The sequence below is a fragment of the Microcebus murinus genome, chromosome 9 (genome assembly GCF_040939455.1).
Source record: "Microcebus murinus isolate Inina chromosome 9, M.murinus_Inina_mat1.0, whole genome shotgun sequence".
Classification (NCBI taxonomy): domain Eukaryota; kingdom Metazoa; phylum Chordata; class Mammalia; order Primates; family Cheirogaleidae; genus Microcebus; species Microcebus murinus.
In genome coordinates, this window is record NC_134112.1 from 22,049,129 (window position 1) to 22,077,034 (window position 27,906).

Sequence of the window (27,906 nt, forward strand, 5' to 3'; positions counted from 1 at the left end):
CTTGGCAGCTCTGGGATCAGGCGCGGCGCCCGGAGGCTGCCCGGCAGGTCGGGGCTGGGCCGGCAGGAGCCAGAACCCCGCGCTGTCCCGGTCGCTCACTCTCGCAGCCACTCCCTCGCAGCCACGCGGGGCGCGCACTCCCACTGCCTCTCCGCGCGCGGCTCCGGGCGCGATGGACGCGGCACTGCTCCACAGCCTGCTGGAGGCCAACTGCAGCCTGGCTCTGGCCGAAGAGCTGCTCCTGGACGGCTGGGGGCCGCCCCCGGACCCCGAGGGTAGGCGGCAGGCGAGCGGACAGCGCTGGCCGGGGCTCCTTCCCTTGCGCGCTCTGTGCGCCCCGACCCCGCGCTCCGAGCGCCCCGCGCACCTCGTCCCGCGGCGCCCCACGCCCCCGGCGACCCCTCTGAGCCCTGCTCTGCTCTCTCCCGTCGGCAGGTCCCTACTCCTACTGCAACACAACCTTGGACCAGATCGGGACGTGCTGGCCCCAGAGCGCGGCCGGAGCCCTCGTGGAGAGGCCGTGCCCGGAGTACTTCAACGGCATCAAATACAACACGACCCGTGAGTGCCCCTACCCCCGCCCTCGCCCGCGGCCAGCCTCCCAGGAGGGCGGTTTAGAGAGCAGGGCCGGTTCCGGACCCAGCGTCAGAGACGGTACCGGCCTGCCACTGCCGTTAAGGACCCCTTATAATGCTGGGCAAGCGCCTTCTGCCCCTACCCCGAACATAGCCTATAACCTCAGTAAAGCAGCGATTTGCCCACACGCCCTGCTCCTTGCCGTTGGAGCGCAGAAAGGGGAGAAGGAAATACTTCCTCCTCTGAAGGCAAGCCTGCAGGGCGTGCTCTGGGTGCCTGAAGTTCCGTTAGGGCTTCCTCTCTTTGTTTAGGCAATGCTGCCCCCACCCCAGCTCAGGCAGATGTGCTCTGTCCCCAGACCCCGAGGGAGACCAGGCTCTTTACTGCTGGAGAGGAGAGGAGAGCAGGAAAGATGGGGTGCGCGCATGTGTTGGGGCAGGGGCCCGCGGGGCACAGACGCTGGGGAATCAGAGGGTCTGGGGTGTTGTCTCTTCCCGAACCGGATGGATGTCCTGGGGCTGGCCCGCTGGGCGGTGAGTCAGGGGCCTGGGGCGGCATTACCTCTGCGCCCCAGGTAATGACTGGAGTCTGACGCAGGACCACCCCCACCCCCACCTCCCAGGGAGAGCAGCCGGCACCTTCCCACCTCCTGGCAAATCACACACTGGCTTGGCACTCTCTGGGGAAAAGGGCGGCCTCCAGGATGGGTTGTTCAGTACGGGTTCTGTGTGTGTGTGTGTGTGTGTGTGTGTGTGTGTGTGTAGGCGCCTATGTCTATGCTTTGTGGAAGGTCTGGTGGGAGCCAGGTGTTTGGTCTGTGAGAGGCTGTGGGTGCAGCAACCACTGGCCCGCCCTGAACCCCCTCGCATCTCCAGCCCTGCCCCACCAGCAGAGCACCTTAAGAGCCCCTGTATCTGAGCCCCTCGTCCTGCAAACATCCTAACAAGCCTTCTCTGCGTGTCTGTCCGAATGGTAGCCCAGCTCCACCCCACCACCCATGCACACACGCGCACCAGCACGCCTGTGCAAGCTCTCAGAGGCTGAGGCCTTGACGGTGAGAGCTGGCTGGAAGGCAAGACAGCGGCGCCTGCGTCTCATGCCAGCGCGCTCCCCTGGCTGCACCCGTGGGGGGAGGGGGCCTCTGGTGGGCCCAGGGAGCAGACTGCCCCGCCCAGCCCGGCAGCAGAGGTGCTTCTAAGGAAAGGGGCTGCTGGAGGTAGGACTGAGGAAGGTTTCTGCGTAGTCTGAGGACACGCTTCCTCTCCACGATTAAGACAGCTCACAGGTCTCCCTGGAAGGAAGCGAAGTCCCCAGCCAGGAGGTATGCAAGCAGAAGGAATGACTTCCTTACGCCTTCTGAGTCCTGACATTTTACAACTGTATTTTTAGGGTTCTGTGAGCTGTGTGGGGTGGGGCAGTGGAGATCAGCGTGCCTGATTCCGATGGGACCCAGAATTAAGGACCATCCAGGGTGAAGTGGGGTGATGGAGACCCCCCAGCCCACAGCCCATGAGCCAGCCTGGACACCCCACCCCTGCCTGGGGCAGGGCCTGGGTCTCCTCTGCAGAACCCAGCTAAGCACAGCATGATTCAATTTACTGAACATCTACTGTGTGCCAGCCACTGCACTGGCACTGTCCTTAGACCTTCACAATTGCCACAGACAAAAAAACTAGTGATAAATGCCCTGCTGCGGGAAGCAAGAGGACGATGGGAACAGGGGCACAGGGAAGACTTCCCAAAGGCAGGGGGGCCACACGTGCCCGACCACTCGTATCAATCAAGCCAAATGAGAAGCTGAAAAAATGTCAGGGCACCACGGAGGCTGGTAAGTGTCATGCCAGTTACCCCTGGTATCTGATGAACACTTTTCTTCATTTGGAAGGAAGTGCTGCCTACCCTGGGCAGGGAGCGCTGCCGCTAACCAGTACCTGGGGCTGAGGCCAGCCCAGGTGGGAAGGGCAGAGGCTGCTAATGGCCATGGAAATGTGAGGTTTGAGATTGATTTCCTTCCTCCCCTTTCTTCGCCAATGCTGCTTCCTCCTTCTCCATTTGCCTTTTCAATGGGATCCTTCCTTTAGGGAGAAGGACATGGGGAAAATGACTCCCGTGAGAAGCCTAGGGGAAGAGGAGGAAGAAGAAGAAGAGTCTGGCTCCTCCTCCTGCTCCAATTTTGTTATGCTACAGCCAACCTCCCATTGCAACCTCATTCTTTAGAGGGCAGGAATTGCCCGGGGGGGCAGTAGCTGCTTGGGCATTAGTCTTTGTGATCTTTCAACACAGCCCATCACAATCTGCCACAAAACTGTCAAGTGTCGGTCACTTTCCAGGTGCCAGCTACCACCAGGGGAGCTTTGCAGCCATGGCGCCATGCAGCCACAATCTCAGTCGTCCTCACACCCTCTGAGATACTGCTTTTATGCCCATAGTGCAGATGAGAATACTGAGGCACACACACATGAGTATTGTTCAAGGTTCTGATCAGCTCCCATGCCCCAGTACAGACAGGAGAATCCACAGCCCTCACTCAACCATGGGGCAGTGCTGCCTCCACAAGAGACGAGGTTGGCGAGGAGAGCTTAGAGGGACAGAGAGAAAACTCGTGCCTCCAGCCTGGAGGATCAGGGAGGATGTCGCCCTCTGAGCTGCACTTTGGGGGACAGGCGGGATTTTAGCAGCTGAGTGTGTAATAGGTATAAGGGGGCATTCCAGGCAGAGGGGGAAGAGAGCAGAGGTGTGCAAATGGGCAGGGCTGTGTGCTTCGGACAGGTGAGTGTTGTTCGGGGCACAAGGAGTGGGAAAAAAAACAATGAAGCTGGAGAGAGGGTGGAGGTCAGATGACGCAGGGTGTTAAGGAGGCTTCACTGCGCTTCACCGCGGTGTGAGATTGTGAGCAGAGGACTCAGCTTTGGGGGCGCCCGGTCCCCTGGAAGGAGAGCAGCAGTGAGGAGGCTGCTGCACAGCCCAGGCGCAGGGAGGCTGGGAGCAAAGGAAGGCGGGGATGCAAGTGCCGCTGTGCACATTTGAACTTGACCCGACCCAACTCGGTGGAAGAGGAGCCAGGAAGGATACCAGGCGCATGGGACACCTGTGGAGCACAGTCGGGGATGGGTTGGCTTTGAGGAACAGAAGGGCACCTGTGTGCAGATGTCCAGGCGGGGTGTGGAGAGCCCAGGAGAGCACCGTGGGTGGAGATGAGGCATTTTGGGGTCTCAGAATGTGGGGTTAGCAAACAGCTACAGGGAGCGAGTTTGGGAGGCAGAGTCTGAGCCTTGATTCGTCTCACCCAGAGCTATTTCCAGACGCAGCAATGGCCAAGGGAAGGGAAGGAACCTGTGCACAGTCACAAGTGCCAGTCCGTGGCAGAACCGAGTTAAGCACCCATGTGTCCGAGTATCCTCTAGTGTTCTCTACACAGCCCGAGCTGGCTCCGCCACGGCCAGGCTTCCACGGGTTTGCGCTGTTGTTTAAACTCATCTAATCCGTACACCCGTCTGATGACAGCGACACAGTATTATCCTCATGTTCCACATGGACGATCTGAGGCACAAAGCAGTTAAGTGACTTGACTTGTAACAGAACAAGGACTCAAGCTCAGGCTCTGCTGCCTCTCAGACAGCAGCTCCGCTGGCTTCGGCGGAGAAGAGCTCTGTCAAAAGGACACTGGGGAGCGTATGGGATCACCGCATAGACTGGAGAGCCGGATTTGAGGCCCCCAGCCAAGAACATGGGGCAGAGCTGGCCCAGCGAGGGAACCCCCACTCTTCCTGAGCAGCCCTGCAATGCCACCAGCCCTGGCCACCAGACGGGCCACAGCCTTGCTGCCACCACTGCCCTGGTGTCTTAAGTTCCTTGCAGTTGTCCCTGGAGAGGCCTTCTCCCCATCCCCATTTTGTGGGCCCCCAGTTCACTACTTCCCTGGGGTAGGTGCATCAGGTGGGTCGGGGTCATGTGGGACACCAGGTCCGTGCCCAAGCTCTGGCTGCAAGGCAGCCTGGGAAGGCGAGGATCTGGCGTTTCGGCTCTAAGGGGTGCGGGGGGGAGGTAGCCTCTGCCTCCACACAGGGTTCCCGAGCCCAAGTTCAAATCCTGGGTGGCCAGAACCAATTCTAAATGTCCATGCACAGTTTAGTCAGGGGCAAATCTCATCCCTGTTGGTGGGGAGAAGGGAAGTGGATTAGTCTTCCAGCAGTTTGGCCAGAGGTGGGCACTTGTATTCCATGTAACTCCCACCGCCCCCCATTCCACACACACTCCTCTGAGCCATCTCTGTGCGCGTCTTTCTCTGGGTCTCTCTGTCTGTATCTTTTTTCCTGTGTGTGGTTCTGTCCCTGGGCGTATTTTCTCTCTGTCTCTCTGTGTCTTTCTCGTTTTCTCTCTCTGCCTCCACATCTTTCCTCTCCAACTCTCTCCCTCCATCTCTCCCTCCCCCTTCTCCATTCCCCCTCTGCCTCACTCCCTCTATCCCCAAATCCTCTGTCTCCCTGCTCCTGTCCCTCCTTCCTCTGTCCCCAAATCCTCTGTCTGCCCTACTCTGGCACTTCCTCCTGCCTGTCCCTGTGATCATTTTGGCTGCAAAGGAGGATCCTGCTGCCTCCATCCTCAACATGGTCCGTTTCCCTCCTGCAGGGCCACTAAGCACCTTGTGGCTCAGCCTCAGCCTCCTTGAGCTCAGGCGCCCACCATGTCCTGCTGGGGACAGCCGGGCCATCTGCAGTAAGGCATCTGCCAGCACAGGGGAAGAAGGGATATCCCACATAACCTGACTGTGTGGGGAGGAGTGGGGGTTCCCACTTCCCAGAACCCCGTTCCAGAGACGTGCTGAAGCATTCGTTGTGTTAAAATGGAAACACATAAGCTCAGTGGTCTCCAGCTGGAGGGGTCTCCCATGGGCTCTGCCTGCTTATGCAGGAATCCCCTCTTCGGCCCTGAAGGGGCAGGGGTGAGAAGGAAGGGAGCCCTGGCTGCTTAGAAATCAGGCTCACACAAGTCAACAGTCAGAGATGGGGAAGGGGGATTGGTGGACACTGGGGCAATCCTGGCAGGCTTCCTGGATGGGGAGGACCTTGAAGGTCTTAGAGCAGTGCAGGTGTCACGTGTTGAGGACACACTCAGTGCAGGGGTGCGAGCCTCAGGGAGGATCCCAGGTAGGCCCTGTCCTCTGGGTTGAGGGCGTGGAAGCTGTGTATCTAGAATCTCAGGTCTGTATTCTCTGTCCCCAGTGAGACCTGATCCCACCCTGACTGTATTCCATTTCCCAAGGACCAGCAGTTACCCTGGTGTGAGACATGTTTTCCTGCTGGGAGAGAGGTGAGGTGGAACAGGCACAGCCAACATGGAAGGTTTGGCTAAAAGAAGAAGGAAGGAAGAGAGAGAGCAGATGTGGATGCCCTTCTGGCTACCCACACACCCCAGAGCTGCCCAGCTGCCGGCCCTCTGTGCTCTGAGTCCAGCCCTTCCCTCCCCTCCCCTCCCCTTCCCTCCCCTGCTAAGGAAGGGTAGGAAGTGACTGGCCCAGAAAGAGAAAGACACCTGCCCAGGGACCCGCAGCAAGTGTGGGCCCTGACAGGCCTGTGGGCTCCGGGAGCTCCCGGCCCACGCTCTCGCTTTCATCCACCTCTGCATGGGTGAGCCCAGGCAGCAGAGGACTGGCAAGTCGAGTCTGGCCTCTTGATCTCCCCTCCCTCCCCAGGAATCCTCCAGCCTCCGATGGTCTTGCTCAGGCTGCCCTCATATTGGTGTTGTGGCTGTGTCACTCTTCCCCCCAGAAAGCCTCGCAGAGCTTAGAGAGGAGCTCCTTGGGGATGTGGAAGACCTGAGCCTGCCTTCTGGGGCTGCCCTTCTAGAGGGGGATTGATTCGGGAGCAGGGGAGGCTTCGTAGAGAAAGTGATGTTGAACAGCACCGGGAGGAATCGGGCCAAGGATGTGCGATGTGTCCGCTGGCAGGGAGCAGGGAGTAGAGTGGGGAGGGACGCAGATCACACCATCCCAGGGCACAAGCCTCCTTTCTGCTGGCTTTAGAGACGCCGGCCGCTTGTCCATAGCCAGTAGTGAGGGTCGGGATACCCCGGAAGGATACCGCTTGCCTTTGAGGAGGTACCTTCTAAGTCTAGACCCAGGGCTGGCCGAGGACCTTCACCTTGTCCTTCCCCTCTCCTCCCTCCTGTTGGTTAAGTCAGAGGCCACAGCGTCCTTCCCTGTCCACTGCCCACCCACCAGCAACGGCAGCAGAGTCTGGAACCCTAAAGATCTACTGAAGGAGGAGCCTCCGCCCCAGGGACCTTCAGGGAGCTCCCCAAAGGGCTGGGCAGGCAGCCCCCTTCACAGCCCTGCAGGGGGCGGGGGGGGAGGAGCCTGAGCCCCAGCTTTGCCATGACTCACTGAGTGACTGGCAGCCCTCCTCATCCAAGTCATCATTTTCTTATCTGAGTGAAGGGGACAGAGAATATACTGATGTCATGGGGCCATGGCAAGCTGCTTGGGGCTTGCTGTGGGCAGCCGGGGTACTGTCAGCAAGGGGGCAGGAGGGAAGGGGGTAGGAGGGGGCCTGGAAGGAGAAGCAGTGCTGTCCTTGGGCGAGGGAGCGCCCTGCCCGCATCAGGGATGGGGATGGCTGTCCTCATTCCAGGGGAGTGTGGCCTTCTGTCATCTCTGAGAGCCCCCCCAATGCTGTGGCCTTTGGATATAGTCTTGAAAGGGGGCAGTCTGTTTACCTAGACTGAGAAAGTCCTGCTCCCAAGGCCCCTAGAGAGAGGAGTCCCTTGGCCCCGCAAGGGAAGCTGCTGGTGCTGGCGGGAGGACACTGGGGTCTGCCAGCCAGAGATGTCTTCTCTTCTGCCATAGTTCACAGCAACTGTGGGCTGAGAGCCGGGTCCCATTCTGGCCATGCCTCTGACTGCTTTTCTCACTTTGGGCAGGTTTTCACCCATTGGGGACTCAGTTTATCTGCACTAGGTGGGAGGGGTGGCTTGACGTGTTCTGGTGGCCCCCTTCGCCTGATGTACCTCAGTTCCATGGCAGCCTCTGCTTCAGGGGTCCCCTGTTCACCTCAGGCCCGCTTCCCGCTGCAGGCCAGTGTCATGGCGACGAGCCCATTGAGTGTTGCTAAGGGATGGCTGGAAGGAGGGAGCCCCGCACGACAGAGGCTGGGGCATGGGGCAGGTGCCTCCTCCCACTGCACCTCTGCTGGGGGGGGGGTGGCAATCCCACACCATGAGCTGGGTTCCACCACACCCATGTGTGGTTTCCATTAAACTGCTTGGTGCCTCTATGACTCAGTTCCCCCACTGTCTCCTGCCACACCTACTTACCGATGGCAGAGCTTGATGAGTAAAAATTCCCATAGAAGCAGGGAGCTGAAGGTTTCTGGAGGTCTAGCATGAGCATTTGAGGCCCAGAGAGCAGTGTCCACACAGCATGGAAGAAATAAAGAAATGGAATAGAAATTCCCTGGCCTGCATCCCAGATGTCACGAGCAGATGGCCCCAAGGAGGCCTTTCCCACCTTATGGCTGGGTTTGGCAATGGTAGAGTCCCAGTCTCTCAACCCAGCAGCCCTTCTGGTCAGCCTCTCCCTTCTAGGAACACTGACTCCAGGATCTCGCATGAGGAAGCGTGCCCCTGGGGAGAGCGATGTTGTTCTGCCCTTTCATTGTTGGGTGACCCTGGACATGTCACTCTCCCTCTTTGGGTTCCACCAGACCAAATACAAGAGAAGTTGCCTTCTCCCCCTGGAGATACCTGCTGACTCAGTTTCCTAAGGAGATGCCCGCTGACTCAGTGTCCAACTTGGGAATAGTCAAGGCTTTCGTGCCTGGAGTCTGGAGGATGCTGCCCACAGGTTTGTTATTTGAGACTGACACATCCCTCCTCCATGTGGGGTTGGACTTCAGTGTTAGCAGCTCTGGCAGCAGGGTCAGCCTACCTGCAGGGTTTGTGTGTGACCTGGATGCTCCCCGCGTGGATGTGCAGCTGTTTTGTATTTGCTGTGCGGCTTGGTGCAGCCTGGTTATCCGAGGTGGCAGACAGTCCTTCTGCCTGCTCTGAACCTCCACCCTCAGTGAGTTCCCCAGCAACCTTCCGTGCATCCTGAGGCCTGCGTGTGCTCAGCTCTGTGCAGTGCTCACGAAAAGGCCAGAGAGGAGGGAGCCCCAGGCTTTGCCCTTAGAGGCTCTCAGCCTTGCGCAGAAGAAGGTAAACTCTTGCTCCAGGAGCCCCTGGGCTGGTTGGAAAAACATGACCCTTTTATAGAGGTCAGTGAGAGAACAATCTGAGCAGCTGGACCCTTGGGGATCTGGAGCAGTCAGGGAAGCCACCTGGAAGACCTGGGGCTGAAGCTGGGCCTTGAGAGGGGCATGAATTAGCTCAACCTCCTTGTGCAGGGCCAAGGAGGGGGTCTGAATGCCCTGGTGGGAAAGCTGGTTATTAGGAGCTCTCCAAGGTCCCCACCTGCAGAAACGGGGAGGAATGAGGAATGGTGGTGTTCTGCTGTCCACGGTGCTGAAAGTTCTGGTCCTATGCAGTGGCCTCAATCCTTCAGTAAATACTGCTTTCTGGCCCTCCCACCTCTCTGCCATCAGCTTCTCTCCATCGCCTCTTGTCATTTTCTGTCCAGACAGCCAACAACCACATTGCTGTGCCTCCACCATATCGCTATCACTCTCTCCTCCATGCCCAACCTGCCTCTTGCACTCTTTCCCCCTAACTGCCGCTGACAAAGGTCCCTCGTGGTCCCTGTCTCCCATGGTCCAGGTCTCCCCAGTTAGAATATCAGAGATGGGAGTGCCAACCTAGGGAGCATTTGAAAGTGATATAGGGATGTTTGAGGGTGTCATCATGGCCCAGGTGTGCTAATGGCATTTAGTAGATTGGGAATTCCCATGCAGCAAAGAATTGATCCACCTGTAATGCCAATAGCATCATTAAGTACCAGTGTGCTTTTTCCGAGAGTTGAAACTGAGACCAAGAGGAAAGAGACTTAGCCATGGTCACCTAGCCATCCAGTGACATAACTGCATTGAGAATATAGGCTCCCATTTCCCAGCCAGGGTTCTGGACCACACCAGGTCACTGCCTGAACCAGGAACTCTTATAAAAGTGTTGGGCATCTGAAAGACGAGCAGCCTGTTATAATGGGGGCTTTCAACAGGCCCGGGCCAGTCTGGGCAGAGGCGCTGGGCTTCCCAGACCACACAGCTCTGCCAAAGAAGACCCTGCTGCGTCGTTCAGGTCCTAATGCCCCTGGAAGGCCACACCACACACCATCAGCATCGATCCTCGGCAAGGGCACCTGTGTTGCTGTGGTAACAGGCACCCACCTCTCTGCATCCAGCCCCACAATTCCAGCCTGACCACCTGCCCTCAGACTTTCTGTGCCCATCCTTCCATGGCTCCCAGGTTGATGGGGGGGATTCTTTCTTACTCTTTCCTATAAGAGGCTGTGCCTGAGGGCTCAGCACCCTCATTAGCGACAGCAGATGGCTCCCCTAAAGAGCGGGTTGTACCTGTCTTCCAGTCCTTTGGTGCCTGATGTCTGTAGTCAGAAGCTCATCCCCAGGCAGGGATGCGCCCCCAGAAGGAAGCCCCCTCCCACCCCCACCTCCCGCACCTCAGACCCTGCTTTCCAGGGTCCCGCAGACCTGAGTCAGCTCTGTCCAGCCCATGTGCACTGGATGGCTAATCCTGAGGGGGCATCCAGCGACTGTAATATGGTCTCTGCCTACTTGCCTGTCCCCTGGGAGCTCAAGTCCGGTAGCAAATAAAAGAAGGATTAGGTCCAAAGAGATGAATTTCATAGTGAACTATGGCAAATGCTCTAAAATAGACTTTAGATTTTCAGACTATGGATGGTGGCACAGTAGTGGGTTATGAAGTCAATGTAGTGAGTCATGACCAGCATTTGTCTATGACATGAATCAAAAACATTACAATAGAAAGAAAAATATTACAGCTGTCGTCAAGATAAATTTTGCTTTTTGAAACTGGATTCAGTGGTGTGCGTATGTGTGTGTCCTGGATTATAATATAAAATGTATGTGTTTTGTAGTTCAAGGGCAATCATGTGTGAAAGCTATGGTTGGAGAGAGGGGAAGATACAGAGGAGGGAGGAGAAAAGAAGGTATTTTTTTAGAGGAAAAAAACAAGGGATTGCTTCAGTCCTAGGGTGTGGGGAAGGCTTCAGGTAGAAGGTGGCGTTGATTCGGGGCATAAAAGGTAAGTAGAGGTTTATCTGTGAGCAGTGGGTGAGAATGAGGAGGGTGCTTGAGGGACGGATCTGCTCACAGGGGGTGTGTCCCAGGCCTGTTGGTGCCAAGGCAGCTGCCACACACGGTGCTAGAGATGGGTGAGGAAAGTCGGGCTGGGGCCTGGGTGTCGAGGGCCTTAGCTATTGTGCCAAGAAAGTGGCACTTTATTCTTAAGAGCACTAAAGAGCCATTGATGACTTTTGAGCAGGAATCCACATGGTCCAGGGGGAGGTGAGAGAGGAGGCTGTCATGCCCATCCAGGCAAGACACCTAGAGAGGGTGGAGGGACGCGTGGGAGAGCAGTGGATTCCGGAAAAAGAAATGGAGGAGACAGAATCCACAGAACTTTGGCCCTGAGGGGTGTCAATGGGAGGGACAGCAAATATTTCCAATAGGCAGGATTTCTATCCTGATCCCACTACCCCTCACAAGCCCACCCCATGACCAGTGCCACCGTGAAGGGCCATGCTTGTGAAAGGAGTATTCTGAGGCCCTGACCTCGGGAAGTCCCCACACTGATCAGAGAGACCAGACACTCACACCTCAACAACTCAAGGCTGAAATGTGGGGCTCAGGATGTCAGGTCTAGGGGTGTCCAGGAGAGAGAGTGAACCATGGGACCAGAGCAATCAAGGAGGCCTTCCTGGAGGAAGGAGCCTAGCGATGAACTTCGCCTATGAACACATGGCAGATGAACCACACGCAACGTCAGGGGCTGTGTCACCTCACACAGACCTGTTTATAGGCCCCTTAATCCCCCTTCAGGAAAGGACTGTTCATATCTCAGTATGACTTCCCCTCCCAAAATACATTTACTCCTTTAGTTCGGTGACATCACCACCCCTCACCTGTTGAGGTAGTCCCTCCCTTTCTGGAGCAGGAATGTTGGTAAGGAAAGATGATCCTATGCGTCAAATTCTCAGAGCCCAGCTGGGGAGCTGGGCGCCTGGGCAGGGGTGAGGAGGAGGGGTGGCACCCCTGGGCAAGGGTGAGGAGGAGAGGGTCTCCTCATGCTGGGCCGGAATCAGTGTCAGGCCAGGGCGGTCCCCTGTCTGACTGACGTGGGGGAAGGAGGGTGTGTGGGGGGAGGGCAGGGCCCTGCCAGAGATGGGCCTCCAGGGACTGAGCTTGAAAAATCTATGAGCTCCAAGCACCAAATTAAAAAACAATTAAGCTAATAGAATCTCCCCCTTGTTTTTGTTCCTCAGCAAGTGCTCCTTAATAATTCTGTTGCTTTTAACTCACCGGCTCAACGGAAGTCGATTTTTAAGTAACTTAATTATTTCTGAACTCACTGCTTCCAAAAACAATCTAAGGTTTCCCCTCCAGAGCTGCGACTCCATGCTCTATGAGCTATTTATTATAATTAGCTTTATATTTTATATCTAACATAAGCCAAAAAGAAAAGTCCACAAACAACTGCCCGTTAGCTAGACGACAGAACTCTGGTACAAATTCCCCCCAAACAGTGGGCCGTTTGGAGTTTGTCATCCGGTGGGAGCTGGTCAGATCCGTGCTAATGACTAAGGCAGACCAGAGGCAGATGAGAGCTTTGGGCCTTGGGGGGGCAGGGGGCAGGGCTTCCTCCTGGCAGAGGCTGAGCGTGGGCCTGGAGGGGGTGACTCAGGAGCTAGACCTCGAAGGTCAGCGCTAAGATTGAGAAAAAGGCAGGTGTGAGCATTTTTCAACCTTCACACATTCCCCTTTGAGAAAACCTGCATTTTTGCACGTCCAACATGGATGCTCTGCAATGCGTTTTCACACATCACATTCCAACTCTAATACGGAGGCCGGTTCTTGAGTACTGAGAGACACGTCACCTGGCGGGCTCCCAGGCGGCCGCACCTCCAGCCCTTGAGTCCAATTTCCCTCACTGCTGTTTACCACGACCTGAGGCCTAAAGGTTAAGATCTTCTGGCTTTGAATCATCCTCTTGTCATCTTTGCATTTTTGGCAAGCCGCTTAATCGCTGTGTGCCTCAATTTCTCCCTCTGTGAAATGGGTTGATATTAGCACCTACCTCACAGTGTTGTCATGTGGGTTGAATGGGTAAGTGTATCTAACGCTGTCAGCAGAGGACCTGGCATGTAGTAAACACAGGCTATACAAATGGTAGTGGTTATTAAAGTGGAAGCGTGATATTGGTGAAAAGAAGTATGAATCTCATAAATAGAAAATGATTGAGATAAGGATGGAAATTATTTGGCATGCTGAAAACAGTGAATCTTCAGCCACAGCCCAGTGTTCGCCATTTTGATTCAGTTTCAAAACAAAGGAAAATAAAAGAAAGTGTACAAAATGCTATTCAAAGATTGCATCTAAAATGGGTTTTAGCATGGCTTTTAGCTACAGTGTGAGATAAAGCTTCTGTACTATTTTCACATAAATGACTTTCATGTAAACTTTCAGACACACATTGTGTTTCCTGGCCCAGGGGAGCTGAGGAATATGGGCCTTTAACATGGGGGCACCAGGGAGCCAGGGAGGGTTCCTGAGGAGGGGAGTGCCTTGACTCTTGGCGGTTGGCATCTTTTGTAGGGAACGCCTACCGAGAATGCTTGGAGAATGGGACGTGGGCCTCACGCATCAACTACTCACAGTGTGAGCCCATTCTGGATGACAAGGTAAGCAGCCCCCTCCTGCCTGATCCCAGTCCTCATACAAATATTGGGATGCATGCTGAGCACAGAAGATCCCAAGGTGGCAGAACTAGTCTCTGTGCCTCCCAACCACTCCTTTTCATACCTCCTGCCCTTGCCCTCAGTGTTGTGCCCTGCACTCAGTGACACAGTGGTGGGGCTGGAGAAGGCCATGTGGCCACACACCTTCCTTCCTCTCTGGGCCTCAGTTTCCCCATCTGGCATTCTGATTCTGTGACTCTGTGTGAAAACACGTGCAGCCCCACAAGGACAGTGCCCCCAGGGAGCTGGGTCCTGCTGGGACCTCCCATCCCTACCCAGGCTCTTGCTCTGAACTGGATTCTGTGCTGCCAACGTGCCAGCCTCTTCCCTTTGACTCTACGCCTCGTTCCTGAGCCAAAATGATACGTCCAAGCCCCCACCCCCGCCTTATTTACCCAACACAGTCCTCAGTGGGGCTGGAACTTTTCTCCAAATGAAGTTCAGATCCAGAGGGAAAAACATTTGCTTGCTCTGAGAAAGCGATTCTGCCAAACGTGAGCCAAAAAGGTTCTGCCATGAGTCCCCGAGAGGGGCAGGACGGGGCAGAAGGTTCGAGAGAACGAGGCTCCCTCCAGCCCTCTGTCCTCACACCTCCCTTCTTACAGCACCCCAGCAGCAGAGAACCAGAGTGGGGGTGAGGGGGGTGGCCCTCCCTGGCAATAAGGACTTTGTTTAGAGTCGCCAGCTTGTGGTGATAATAAATAGTAGACTGACTTTGGTTTGAGTAGTGTCCTAAATCTTCTATAGACCGCACCCTCACTAATGTAGCCAGGGCAGACCCATCTCCATGCCCCCCCCAGGCCTCCCATAGCTTGCTGCTTCTGAGGCAGGAGGGCAACTTGTCCCCATTGTACAGACCTCAAAACTGAGGCCCAGAAATATAAATCAACTCACCCTCAGTCGCTTAGCCAGCTGGGGTCTGAGCTGAGACTAAACCCAAGTGTGGCCTTCTAGAGCCTAGAACTTTTAAAAGAGTCTGTACCCACACCTCTCCAGAGGTGTTCCCCCAAATGCACGTTGGTGCGGGTGTGGTGGCACGCACCTGTAGTCCCAGCTACTCAGGAGGCTGAGGCAGGAGGATTGCTTGAGGCCAGTAGTCCAGGGCTGCAGTGAGCTATGATCGTGCCTGTGAGTTGTCGCTGCACTCGGGCCTGGGTGACAGAGTGAGGCCTCATCTCCTAAAATAAAATGAAAAGCATGCTGGGAGGCCTGACCACAGCCATTTACAATAACAAGAGCTGCCCAGGGTAATAGGAGCGAGCTCTAGGAGCCACTCTGTCCAGGACACACGGTGGTTGGAGTGCCCAGCCCCACCCCACATGCCCCTGCCTCCCCCTGCCCGTCCGTGTCTTTCCGGCAGAGGAAATATGACCTGCACTACCGCATCGCCCTCGTCATCAACTACCTGGGCCACTGTGTTTCCGTGGCGGCCCTGGTGGCCGCCTTCCTGCTTTTCCTGGCCCTGCGGTGAGTCCTTCCTCCTGCCCTGCTTTCCACTTGTCCCTCCTCCCACGGTGCCCCCACCCTGCCCGGCCTCTCCCAGATAGTCTCACCTCCTGCCCAGGGGCCCAGGAGCCAGTGGACAAAGGGGGTTGGGGCTGGTGCCAGCACCCAGAGTGCCGGCAGGCACAGGGGGTGGACAGGGGGACTGGACTCGGAGGGGCCCAAGCATGGCCACCTCGGGTGGGGACTGGTGTAGCTCTGCCTTCACTCAAGCGGAGTCTCCCCGCCTCAGGGGGAACCCGACCCAGTTGGTCCCCAGCCCTGGTGACCCCTGACCCGGGCCCCCCACAGGAGCATCCGCTGTCTGCGGAACGTGATTCACTGGAACCTCATCACCACCTTTATCCTGCGAAATGTCATGTGGTTCCTGCTGCAGCTCATCGACCACGAAGTGCACGAGAGCAATGAGGTCACTACTGGGGAGACTAGGGCGGGGCTGGGGGACTCCGGGGACACCCACCTCTCTGCCCCACACTCAGGGGCAAAGCCAGGCCTGAGCTCTCCTCCTCCCCAGTCACGGTCCCACCAGCGCAGGGGGCTGGCAAGCCGGGGGGCTTGGGGGCTGCACAAGCCCGCTCTAGACTTGAAGTTATCCTATTCCACTCCTCATCTGTGAATCCAGGTCCCCCCAAAAAACCCCTTTGAGAAAGGAGGCTGGAACTAACCTCTGTTGAGCTTCACCTCACTTAATCCCAGCAAGAGACCAGTGGATTATCTTCCCCATTAGGTACACAGGGACTCTGAGGCTCAGGAAGGCTGAGGGACTCCCCAAGGTCACACGCTGCCATGATGGCTCTACATTGTGGGTCATCCCACCGCCACCTGGCTTGACCCTTAACTTGCCCCGCATTGAGCCCTGCCTCGGCACCAAACATGTCCAAACTGGGGTGCCTTCCAGCCCTAGTGTGAGCTTGTCCTGATAAGACATCGTTAAACATGGAGAAAAAGCGGGGGGCGGGGGGGACCTTTAGCTCCCTCCGCAGGACTTGCTCAGAACAAAAAGACAGCAGCATGTGGCCAGGGAGCAGCTAGCAGCTCAGCAGGGAGGCTTATCAGTGGGACAGAGGGAAGGTGGGCTGTCCGCAGAGAGCCCCGTCACAGAGTCCCCTGGCCCCTAGCTGGCTTGGATCTTAGCCTGCCGGTCGCTCACTCCCCGCATCCCAGCCTGGGCTCTGAGGGTGCCCTGGGGCTGAACCCCGGGAAAGATGAGTGGGTGGGTCTGTTGAGAAGGGCAGTGGCCCACAGGGTGGCTCTGGGCAGGCTCTGCCCTCCTTGCACCGCAGCCTTGCTCAGAGGGACAGGGACACGTTCCCCTCCCCTGGGAAGGCGGTAACAGCAGCAGCCACAACCAGGACACCCACACACATTCCCTGGGGCCTGCCTTTGCCATCCTTCATCTCCTTTAACCACCCGCGGGGCAGCATTAATTACGATGAGGTTCAGCAACTCCCTGGAGGTTCCACCGTTAGCCAGTCCCCCTCCAGAGCCGGTGGTGATCACAACAAGTCCCGGATTCCCCAAAGCCAGGGTCTGGAGAACCACCTCATGGCGCAGCGCACCTGCACGTAGCCTTGACTCGCTTCACTCACTGTTTTTTTTTTTTTTTTCATTTCTTCTAAATGAAATTTCATATTCCCTCCCTAAATGGCAGCCAGTCTGACTTGCTATGGATTGAAAGTGACAAAAAAAAAAAAAAATGACAATGAAAGCACAAGGAGGTTATTCAATTCCAGCCTCTGCCTGCAGAAAGCTCAGAGCCAGACTCCCTCTTCCTTTTTTAAAAAGAGAAATTAGAAAAAGCTGGAGAGAAGTTAAAAGTGGAGAATGGCTCCTTCACTCCTTCTGAAAGAGTGAAAGAGCATCTCGAATCTCAGGGTGAGAGTCGATGGCATTTGGTGCCGTGTCCAGGGGCCCCCTCTGGGAAGCCCTGTTCTCGGGCCTGCCGGGGTGGGAACGCCCCTGACAGCCCTGCCCTGCGCAGGTGTGGTGCCGCTGCGTCACCACCGTCTTCAACTACTTCATGGTGACCAACTTCTTCTGGATGTTCGTGGAGGGCTGCTACCTGCACACGGCCATCGTCATGACCTACTCCACCGAGCGCCTGCCCAAGTGGCTCTTCCTCCTCATCGGATGGTGTGAGGACCCCAGGGGCAGCGAGGCCTGTTGTTGGGGGGGTGACAAGGCCATTTCCCTTCATCTTGGGTCCGAGGCCGAGCACCCAGCCCTGCCCGTCACCCCCACCCAGCACAGTCCCCAGGAGGGAGCCCTTCCCTGCATGCTGCTGGGGAAGAAGTGGAGAGTCCCTCCAAGGGTACCCCACAACAGCCCCCGCCCCTGCCCGGACGACCAACCCAGAGACCTTTGTCTCTGGCTTCAAAAGAGAAACTAGGTGGCTCTACTTCCTACCACAACACCTCAGGCAACAGTGCTGTCCCTGCTTGGAGAGAGGCTGAAAGTGGAGGGTGGGGTCTAGGGACCGGCCAGCTCTGGGGTCATGGGTAGCCTGTAGGCCCCACCGTGTGTTCTGCGAGAGGCCTGCCCATCTGTCCACCACAGCCCACGTATGTCCTTGCAGGCGTCCCCTGCCCCATCATCGTCGCCTGGGTCATCGGCAAGCTCTACTATGAGAACGAACAGTAAGTGGGACGGGCCAGCCTCGGGGGCTCATGCAGGGGTGGGTGGGACAGGTCAGCCGGGGTCTCCAGGCAAACGTGGGGCAGGAATGGTGGCCATGCCTGGCCAGGTTTGCTTTCCTCTTGTCCTTAAATGAGGAAAAATTCCTCTGCACCCAGAGGTACTCAGGGGGGAGATCTCAAGGCAACTCCGCTTGTTGAATTCGGTTAGGAACTGTGTTGCTTGAAGTGCCCAGTGCATGACCCCTGTGGTCTCTGGTCCCTCCTCCTCAGACTTGGGTGCGGCAGGTCTGGCGTGGGGAATATGGAAGAGGCCAAGGCCTTGGGGCTTTCGGTCACACGGCATCCAAGGCTGCGTCTGTGAGCGTTCCACAGTGTCCAACGACGCAGAGCTTGTCTGTTCTGCCATCCCAGTCTCTGCCTGGTGCAGCGTCCCATGCCGGGGTCCTCCCTGCACCAGAGACTCTGATACGCTGAGCCGTGGCCCCAACGGCAGCAGCTCTGGCTACGGGCCAGCCAAGGAGCGGCCAGAAGGCCAGGTGCCACCAGCTGAGAGAAGTGGGGGCTGGGGAACAGGGGTCTCTGTGTGCAGATCTCCAGGGGTCTCAGAAGCCGGAGGGAGCAGGTGGGATTTGGGGAGTGGGGACAAGAACTAGGAACTCGGCATTAGGGAAGAGGTCATAAGGGTAAAAGCTACCCAAGAAAAAGAGGGCTGCCTGGGTAAGGTAGATAGTGAGCGTCCTATCTGCAGTGGCATTCAAGCAGAGACCAGAAACCCTGGTGCAGAGAGGCAGCTGGTGAGACTCGTGAGGCAGGTGTGCACTGGACAACCTCTGCGGTGCCAGAAGATACAAAGTTCCCAAAGTTGATGGTGCCTCCTGATGTCCAGCGGTCCCTGGCCAGGCAGACTGGGTGCTGGCCCAGCCCTTCCCCCCACCCCAAAGCTGCTCCCCCAGCCCCTGGCAGCCAGCGAGGCCAGCTAGCCAGGCAGTGGCTCCCTCCCTGGCTACATGAAGCTGAGCTCAAAGACCTGGAACTGGGCTGGGCGGGAGAAGGCTCCACCTCCACATCTGCTGCTTGTGCAGCTGTGAGCCTGGCGCCCGGAGCTGCGGGCTCCCGGCAATGCGGGAGCAGTTGGCCCCGGGCCAGCGAGGGGGAGACCAGCTGTCCCTTCATTCCTTGCCTCCCACACACCCAGCCCTGTGCCCGGCAGCCTGTGATGGGGCAGGAGAGCGAGGAGGAAGAGGAGACCCAGGGCCTGCCCTCAGTCTGGCTGAGACGATCAGACTCCTCATGTAGAACAAAAGACAGCCCGGGGGGGCCAGGGTGGTGGCTGGGGCTGGGGCTGTCCACTGAGGCTTTCGGCCCTGGAGGTCGGGTCTCAGGAAGGGCCAAGCTGGAGGACCCTGGGCCCGAGTCAGGAGTGGTGCCCCTGCTCCAGCTCAGCAGGCCCTACAGCCACCCCATCTTTGCAGGTGCTGGTTTGGCAAGAAGCCCGGCGACCTGGTGGACTACATCTACCAGGGCCCCATCATCCTCGTGCTCCTGGTAGGTTCTCAGTGGGGACTGGGACAGGCTGGGTGCCAGGAGACAGCAGAGGACCCACCTAGACAGAGAGGCTGGGAGAGGTGTGGCGGGGGCAACCCTCCTCACCACTCTGCGTGCCTCCCCCGTACCCTGCGCATGCCACCCCGCTTGCCGGCAGCACCCGACTCTCCCTTCCTCACGCTCAGTGCCCTGGTGTAGCTCTGGCCACTCTGGACCAAGGGCTCTTCCTCTGGGTGGATTTGTAGGGCTGCCCCAGGTCTGACGTCCCCTTGCTAGGTACAGCGCTGAGATGGCCAGGTGTGCAGGCAGCCCGTGGCAAGAGCAGAGTGTGCGGGCTTCTGTTCCATCCAGACCTACATTCCCCTCTTCCCCTAGACCCTCCCTGGGGCAGCCCCCCGCCCCCAGCCTGGAGCACCGACACCAGAATGAAGCGTGATGAGCAATTGTTCCTTGCCCAGCTCCCCGCCCTTTGCCAAATGTATTCGTGTCTAAGGTATAATTGCCGCCACGTTTTTAGTCCACAACGAGCTTTAATTAAGATAGAGTTTAAGTAGAGGCTGCATTTTGCAAAAAAGAACGCATTATATATCATACATTTTTAAAAAACGACACACAAAAAAGCCCCATAAGAAATTGGCATTTACGTAAGACTTATTTCAGGCTCGGTAATTTCAGGCTTCTGTATGCACCAGTTTCCTTAAAGGGCCAAGGCTCCCTCTGGGAGGCTCAGAGAACTGTCCTCCTCTTGTACACAGCAGGTGCCTAATAGGGTGCTCTTTTGTCTGCCTTGGAGACAATTGCTGTTTATCTTTTATTTCCTTACTCTCTCCTCTTTGGACTTCTGGCTTCATGCAACCTGTCTTTGGAGCGGCCTCGCTGTGTGTGAACTGATGATGAGGAGGGTTGTCACTCACTGCCTGAAATCCCCCCACACACCCAGGGCTTCATTCCCTTCAGAGGCAGAAGCCAGGCCTCGGCAGCAGTTAGTGGGGGGAAGGATTGTCCTTGGACTTGCAGCTGCAGTGAGTCACTGACCCCCAGAGTGAACGGGAACCCTGTGAGATCCGTCCTCTCTCAGCCAGCTGCCAGAGCCCGGCCACCCTGGAGGGATGGCCCTTGGTGAGCCTGGGACACCCCCTAGGAAGGCTGGCCCACCCAGTGACGGCTGGGAGTGCGCCCCGACTGTACGGATGGTGGCAGGTGGTGAGGAAGCAAGAGGAGGGAACACAAGGCACGAGAGGGAGGGTCCAGTGTCAAGACCTGCCCCCACCCCAACGCCTTCCCTTCCACACCCTCCTCTGCTCAGGAGCCCTTTGCTTGTCCTTCCTTTGGGCCCAGCTCTTTACACCGACAAGGGCTTCCAGGTTCCAAGCTAAACCCTCCGGAAGCTCCCTGTATGTGACTTCCAATCCTCACGTCCCCGATGCCTGAAAGAAGTAGGGAGTTGCTCCCCATTTTCCAGACGAAGAAGCGGAGAGAGATGCAATGGCTTGCCCAAGGTCACCGCTGCTAGCTAACGGAGCCAAGGCTCAGGGACAGATCTCCTGCCTGTCCCCGCCACCAGCTGCTGTCCTCTCCGTTGGATACGTGTCCCTGCCACCCCCGCCCTCCCGGCGGTTCACAGCTACGTTTCTGCTGCTAAGAGACACTCACTTATTTCTGGGTTCTGAGAAGTGGTTGAGTTTGCAGGAAGCCTGGCTTCTTGCTGGTTGTAGTCACCGTTGTTGTCATGGGAAAGGATGTGGCAGTCATTAGGCCAGACACGAGGCTTGGTGCTCTCCGGGAGTGTTCCAACCTGTGCTGATCTTCCAAGGCAAGCCCTGTGGTTATCCCCCTTGGGGCAGGTGAGAAAGCAGAAGCTTGCAGAGGTTAAGCAGCTTCCCCAAGGCCACACATATGCAAACTGAGCAGCAAGATCTGAGCCATGAGACCGGGACTCGGTGGTGCCCCGGGTCCCTTCAGGAGGTGGTCCTCATCTTCAGTTCTCAGCTCGCACGCCATTTCTCCAGGTCTTTCTGAACCCTTAGGAGACATTCAGTGTCACCCCCAACCAGGGTGCAAGCCCTCTGCATGGGCTTGTGTCTGCCTGTCAACTTCCCCATCTCTGGTGCCTGGCTCAGAGCCTGGTGCATTGCATTGATTCACTGAATGAGAGAATGATTAAATGAAACCAGAGACCAGGCTGCACAAGGTTGGGGCCTCATTGAAGAGCTAGGGTGTTTTCTTGAGTTGGGGAGGTGGAGCCCAAGAAAAGAGAGCTGGAGAGCTCAGTGTGGGCAGGGTGGCCAGAAGGCTCCCTGGAGAGAGAGGAAGGTGTCTGTGGTGTTGAGAAGGGGAAGGCTGGGACACAAGCTCGGAGGAAAGAATGACTTTCAGGCTGTGGAGAGCCAGGCTGAGATGGGTGGGGCAGCATCACTAAATGCTTGCCTAGTGTGAGCAGGGAGACAAAGGCCTTGTCTCCCAGGTGCTCTGCACTCGACCTTGTTCCTGCCCTTACCTCAGCACAAGGAACAGGGCCCTGTAGCCAACAGGTGTTCAGCAACCACTTGTTGACTGAATGGCTAGATGGAAGGATAGATAGATAGTTAAAAGAGTGGTAGGCAATTGAATGAATTGGTTGGTGGGTAGGTGGGTGGATGGATGGTTGGATGGATGGATGGATGGATGGATGATGGATAAAAGGGTGGGTGACCAATTGAATGAGTTGGTAGGTGGATGGTTGGTTGGCTGGATGATGGATAAAAGAATAGGTGGACAATTTTTTGAATTGGTTGGTGGGTATGTGGGTGGATGGATGGTTGGATGGTTGAATGGTTGGATGGATGGATGGATGGATGATGGATAAAAGAGTGGGTGAACAATTGAATGAATTAGTAGGTGGGTGGATGGATGGTTGGCTGGATGGATGATGGATAAAAGAGTGGGTGGACAATTGAGTGAATTGATTGATGGGTAGATGGATTGATAAATGGATAGATGGATGGATGAATAAAAGTAGGTGGATAATTGCATGAATTGGTTAGGGGATTGATAGGTGCTGGGTGAATAATATTAATGCAAGGAAATGTGGCAGAAATGAGAATATATTTTTATTCTAACAGTCTCTACTCTCAGATAAGTCAGAAAGAATCAGAAAAGGTCAAGTCCTTTTTATTACTTAGATGAAAAAATTAGGATTGACCTATGCGTTAAGGTGAACTGTGCCCCATGATCCAAGGGAATATGCCAGAAATGCAGGAGCTAGAAATTAGGTGAGCCTTAAGAGAAGGCAGTGAGTGGCAGGTCACGGCAGGCCCCACTGAAGGTTGCCCACCCCCAGCCCTTCCCCAGGCCCCAGGCCACACCGCCGTGCGGTGAGAGCAGGCCGTGGCTCAGGAGGGTCTGAGCCCTCCGTGAAAATCCTGTGCTGTCTGCCTGCGTCCCCCACCCGCACCCCCGCTCCCAGCCTGGGATTTAGAACTCAGGAGGGCCCAGCTCAAGCCTAAGAAGCAATGGATTCTCCAGATAGAGACTCGGAGGGGTGTGTGTGTCTGTGCACACACGAGTGAGCTCGCAGACATCCCTGGGCTTGTATGAGTCTCCGTGTGGCCCGTGAGCCCTTTCTTAAGAAGCAGTCCCAGAGGGTGAGGCCAGCACGCTCCATTCCTGCTGCTCTCACTGGAGGCAGTTGAGGAGAAACACAGGCACGCCGTGTCCCAGATACACACTCACGCTCGCACAAGTGCACAGAGCACAGGCCGCCGCAGAGCCACAGAGGGACGGACAGCACCCAGTCGCAGGCCCGCAGGCCGGGAAGCTGCTGGGAGCCGCACAGGCCGGTTCCAGGGTGGGGCGGCTCTGACACAGGGGGAGACTCCGAATGAAGATAAAGGAGGCCCTTCCCGAGCTCAGAGCCGGAGCAGCAGCCCCATTTGTCTTCCCTGCCTCGAGGGTGTCGGTTACACTCTGGAGTTCCTGGGCACGGGCAGGGCCGGGAGAGATTAATCACTAGTCGGGAACTGAGTTACCAATCGCTCCATCTGGCCTAGTCTGCCCTCTGCGCTGGGCTGTCCTCGGGCAAAAGGACCTCGGGCTGACCTAGAGCCAGTGACAGTGCGAGGGCCTCAGAGAGACCCTCAGTCAACAAGCGGGGACCCTGCAGCAGAGAGGGAAAGGGGCTCCCGTAGGGTCCCCGGAGAGGTGAAGAGGGCCGGGGACCTTCCGAGGACTGGGCCTCAGGAAGAGCAGCCCTTGTGCTCTCGGTCACCGTCTTTGGAGGCTGCCTTTCCCTCTGGCCTGGGTGGGAGGCAGGCCCTGGAGGAGAGAGGGTGTGTCCCCATCCTAGCAAGGGTATGGGAGAGCACAGGGGTGGGTGCATGGGGCAGGCTTTCAGGGCTCTGGGGGAGGCGGCTGCCTCTCGGCTTGTCCCCGGTCACGGCCACTCCTTTTCCATCCTCCTCCCTCCTGCCAGATCAACTTTGTGTTTCTGTTCAACATCGTCAGGATACTGATGACAAAATTACGAGCATCCAGCACATCCGAGACGATCCAGTACAGGTGCGTGGGTGCGTGCCTTGACCCCCGGCCAGGGAGAAATGAGGAGGCCATTTGGGCCATCCCTCTGCCCCAGTCCTCACCAGGGAGCTGGCTCTGGTCCCCAGAAGAAACCCCGCCAGAGCACCTGTGGACGGCCCCACCTGAGTGAGGCTGCCTGCAGCGTGGGCTCAGACCTGTGCGGTCACCTCTTCCCCCAGGAAGGCGGTGAAGGCCACCCTGGTCCTCCTGCCCCTCCTGGGCGTCACCTACATGCTGTTCTTCGTCAACCCCGGAGAGGACGACCTGTCGCAGATCGTGTTCATCTACTTCAACTCCTTCCTGCAGTCGTTCCAGGTGGGCCCCCACCTTAGTGAGCCATCCTGACCTCACTAAGACGGCCACATGGGCATGGTGCACCCATGGCTCAGTGTCGGGAGCATGAGATAGAACTTGAGCCTGGCCCCGTAACCACTGAGCTGCCCTGGGCTTCACCTGGCCCTGTCACCCCCACCCTGACTGGCCTGGGTCCCTCCGGCCTGCACCTACTGCTATCCTGGCCCCTGTTCTGAGGATTCAGGCAGCCCCGGCCCTGAGTGCCCTGGGCCAGGCCACACAGCATTGGGGAGCCTGGAGTCCCAGTCCTAGGCCTGAGACCCCTTCCCACTTGAGGGGACCCTGGAATATCTGCACCATGAGGGCTGGGGCTCCACCAGCTCTGAGTCAGAGCGTCCCCCCACCCTGTCCCCAGCTCCAGCCCTCCAGGCACAGTGGCTCCCCAGGCAGGCCCCTGACCACGCCCCTTCCTTTCCAGGGTTTCTTTGTGTCTGTCTTCTACTGCTTCTTCAATGGAGAGGTACGAGCGGGGCCCTCAGACCCCACTCCAGGGAGGTTCCAGTCAAGCTCCCAACCCTTCAGGAGTGCTAGGGTCCCTGGCCCTGCCCAGCTCTGCCCTGGAGGAGGGAGGGGGAAGGCCTGAGAAAGCACCCCAGCTTAGGGGACCAGGAATCCTCCCTGCAAGGGCTGGAGCCAGTTAGGAAGGTCAGTGGTGCAGGCCCGAGAGAACATGCCAGCGCCCCATATGCACTCAGAGAGCTGGGTGAGCAGAGACCCCAGGCTGTAGGTCCTCCTGGAAGGGAAAAGGCAGAACAGAGATGGTGACAGGAGGAAGCTTCCAGAAAGAGGTGAGGTGTGTGCCATGCAATCAGGTCTTTATGGACTCAAGGAGCAGAAATGAGACCAGCACGTTCCCCCACCCACCACAGAAAAGATGACACGCCCAGGGCGGGCTCTGGGGAAGGAGGCAGCTGGTGAAGCCTGGTTAGCTCTTGAGGCCCAGGGTCCCAGCCCGATCGACTCAAGAGAGATGTGCACGCTGGCAAGGACATGGGCAAGGAGCAGACACAGTCCCCAGGGCCTGGGAGCTTCCAAACACTCCAGAGCAGTGCGAATGCTGCTGCCCCCGTCCCCCTGCCCCCTAGGCCGCCCTGCCTGCGTCTGCACAGGGCACTGGCGAGGCGTCTACACAGGCCTGGGGCCCTGTCAATGGAGGCTTGCCCCAGATGCTAAGCCCGTCGGTGGAGACTGGCTCTGCGGCTGGAGATAGGAAGAGGAGGAGCCACTAAAGCAACCCCACAACCCATGTTTACGGCACGTTTATTCTGTTCAAAACACGTGCTAGGCTAGGATGCAGGGGACAGCATCCGTTCTCTAAAATAATCCTTCAATTACAGTACAAATGAGAACAAGGGGGCACCAGGTAGGATCAGGTTTAGAAATGACAGAACTGTGAGCTTTCCCTCTGGGGCAGCGAGTGCCGAGCGGGGCAGGTGCGCCCCTCAGAGGGCACAGAGGGGACAGGATGGTCAGTGGGGTGGGGGAGGCCGCCAGCCGTGTGAGCTGAAGGCACCGATTTTGGTCCCAAGGTGCTAAAGGTGCGGTGGCAGAGAGTCAGGGAAGGGAGGATAACGTGTCCAAAGGACACTGGATAATTCAGGGGACAGTGGGAGCAAAGGAAGCCTGGGGCCGGCCTCTTCCTGGAGAGGGGTGCGGAAGGGGAGCCCCAGAGAGAGGCAGCAGGCCAGGGGAAAGGACCTCGGTTTTGGAGCCTGTCAGCTCTTTGGTTCAAAGACAGAGGGCAGGAGCAGGAAAGGGGACAGTCCCAGAAGCCCAGGGTTGGCCTGCACGGCTGTTGAGCCTCCCTGTCCCGCAGGTACGATCGGCCATCAGGAAGAGGTGGCACCGCTGGCAGGACCATCACTCCCTCCGAGTCCCTGTGGCGCGGGCCATGTCCATCCCCACATCGCCCACGAGGATCAGCTTCCATAGCATCAAGCAGACGGCCGCCCTGTGACTCCCTGGCCGCCCGCCCCCCGCTGCTCCCATCCTCCCCTGCCCTCTGTGCTGTCCTTACGTGCAGGCTATGCTGGGGCAGGGGCAGGGAGGGCAGCCGCCAGGGCTCCAGCCTGGCAGGGAAGAGGCGGCCCAGTGGCAAAAGGGGACTCCGTGGGACCAGGGCCAGCCGGGGCCACAGGCTCAGTGCGACAGGAGCAGGGGAGTCACAGGAGCCCCCCGAGCAGAGACAGTCCGATGTCTTCAGGCGTTGCCTATCCCGGCCCCTCTCGCCAGAGCCTCCCATAGCCCATCCACAGGGAGGAAACTGAGGCCCAGAGCGTGGAGACAGACTGCTGGCAGCCGGGCGGGGGCTTGGCCCTGCTCCCCGCCCTCTGCAGTCGGGTGGAGGTGCACCCTCGGGCGCAAAGACTGGCCTCACACCAGGGCTCTCACCTAAGGAAGCCTCACGTGTTCCCACCCCAGCCAGGCTGTCCCCCCAGCCCCTCCCCAGCCATTCTCCTGCCCCTGGGGGGCTCCGTGAAGGACGCTGGCTTCCGGGCCTGGGAGACCTCTCTGCCTGGTCCACTAACTGAGGCACAGGGAGGGGCGGGTAAGGGGGCAGACATGGTAGGTCAGGGCAGCCACATGCTTAGGCCAGCAGAACACAAAGTGCAGGACAAAATGATCTGAAGCTTGGGGCGCCGGTGGGGAGAAGGCGTGAGATGGGCACAGCAGATCCCACGATGTATCTTTGGAGGTTGGAGCCAATGCCCAGCGCCCCTCCCCCAAACTGGCTTCAGCCTCCCCTCCAGAAACATCTCTGCTCTCTGTGAAATAAACCACACCTCTTGGAAGTGGCCTCCCGACAGGTCAAGACAACTAGGCATCGGAAGGGTGGTGTGGGCTCAGGACCACCCGGGGTCTGCGGGCCACATCCTTCCTGCTTAGTGGAGACTCTGCCCTGGCCGGGGGCCTGTTCTCCCTCTCTGACCTGGTAGGGCTGGGTCTTTATGGACAAAGTGCCTGCAGGCAGGTCTGTCCTTATCACTCACCCAGGCTAACATGTGGCCCCAGCCCCCAGCCGAGGGCAGTTTAATTCCGCACAGAGCAGGTGTGCAGCTCACCTGGTGCCAGCGCCTGTCGCCAAGGCCAAGGTGCTGGAATGTGGTGGGAAGGGCGCAGGAGCCCCTCAGTCCCCTGAGCAACAACCAACAGGGCAGCTTCCCGGTGTGGCTTCCCTCCCCGTTCCCCAGGAGAGTGCAGGAGGTGAGCTGGGGAGACGCCAGCAAGGTTCCAAGGGGGCTTCTGCTCTAGGTACCCCTGCAAAAATAAATTTTGAAAAATGATGTACCACATCTTGTACGTTTTTAAGTTGACATCTGATGTTTTTTACTTAAGTTTTTGTTTTTTGAGATAGAGTCTCACTTTGTTGTCCAGGCTAGAGTGAGTGCCGTGTCGTCAGCCTAGCTCACAGCAACCTCAAACTCCTGGGCTCAAACAATCCTTCTGCATAAGCCTCCCGAGTAGCTGGGACTACAGGCATGCAGCACCATGCCCAGCCAATTTTTTGTGTATATATTTTTAGTTGGTCAATTAATTTCTTTCTATTTTTGGTAGAGACGGGGTCTCTCTCAGGCTGGTTTCAAACTCCTGTCCTTAAGCAAGCCGCCCGCCTTGGCCTCCCAGAGTGCAAGGATTACAGGCGTGAGCCACCGCGCCCGGCCTTTACTTAAGTTTTAAAAGGTGCAGAGGATGTGATTTCTGGCATTTGGTAGATATTTAACATTTTGAAACAAAACTGCCACAACACTTTAAACTCTAACAAGTGGAATCTAAACACAGCGATTGAATATCCACCCTTATCTGTTTTAAAAA

General features: G+C 57.3%; 1 protein-coding gene across 1 annotated transcript; it reads left to right on the forward strand.

Moving 5' to 3' along the window:
* On the forward strand, nt 1-27,559 carry CRHR2 (corticotropin releasing hormone receptor 2). The gene is made up of 12 exons (XM_012735862.3): nt 1-275; nt 436-561; nt 13,359-13,444; nt 14,862-14,968; nt 15,296-15,413; nt 16,986-17,139; nt 17,580-17,640; nt 19,113-19,185; nt 23,636-23,721; nt 23,919-24,054; nt 24,512-24,553; nt 25,910-27,559. Exons 1-12 carry the CDS (start codon nt 173-175, stop codon nt 26,048-26,050), a joined length of 1,233 nt encoding a protein of 410 aa, XP_012591316.2. The 5' UTR covers nt 1-172; the 3' UTR covers nt 26,051-27,559.
* Nucleotides 27,560-27,906: the final 347 nt, after the last annotated feature.

Coding starts and splice junctions, on each gene's coding strand:
- CRHR2 (XM_012735862.3), top strand. CDS start 173: ATGGACGCGGCACTGCTCCACAGCCTGCTGGAGGCCAACTGCAGCCTG. Junction 276..435: donor GCCGCCCCCGGACCCCGAGG/GTAGGCGGCAGG, acceptor TCCCGTCGGCAG/GTCCCTACTCCTACTGCAAC. Junction 24,055..24,511: donor CCTTCCTGCAGTCGTTCCAG/GTGGGCCCCCAC, acceptor CTTCCTTTCCAG/GGTTTCTTTGTGTCTGTCTT.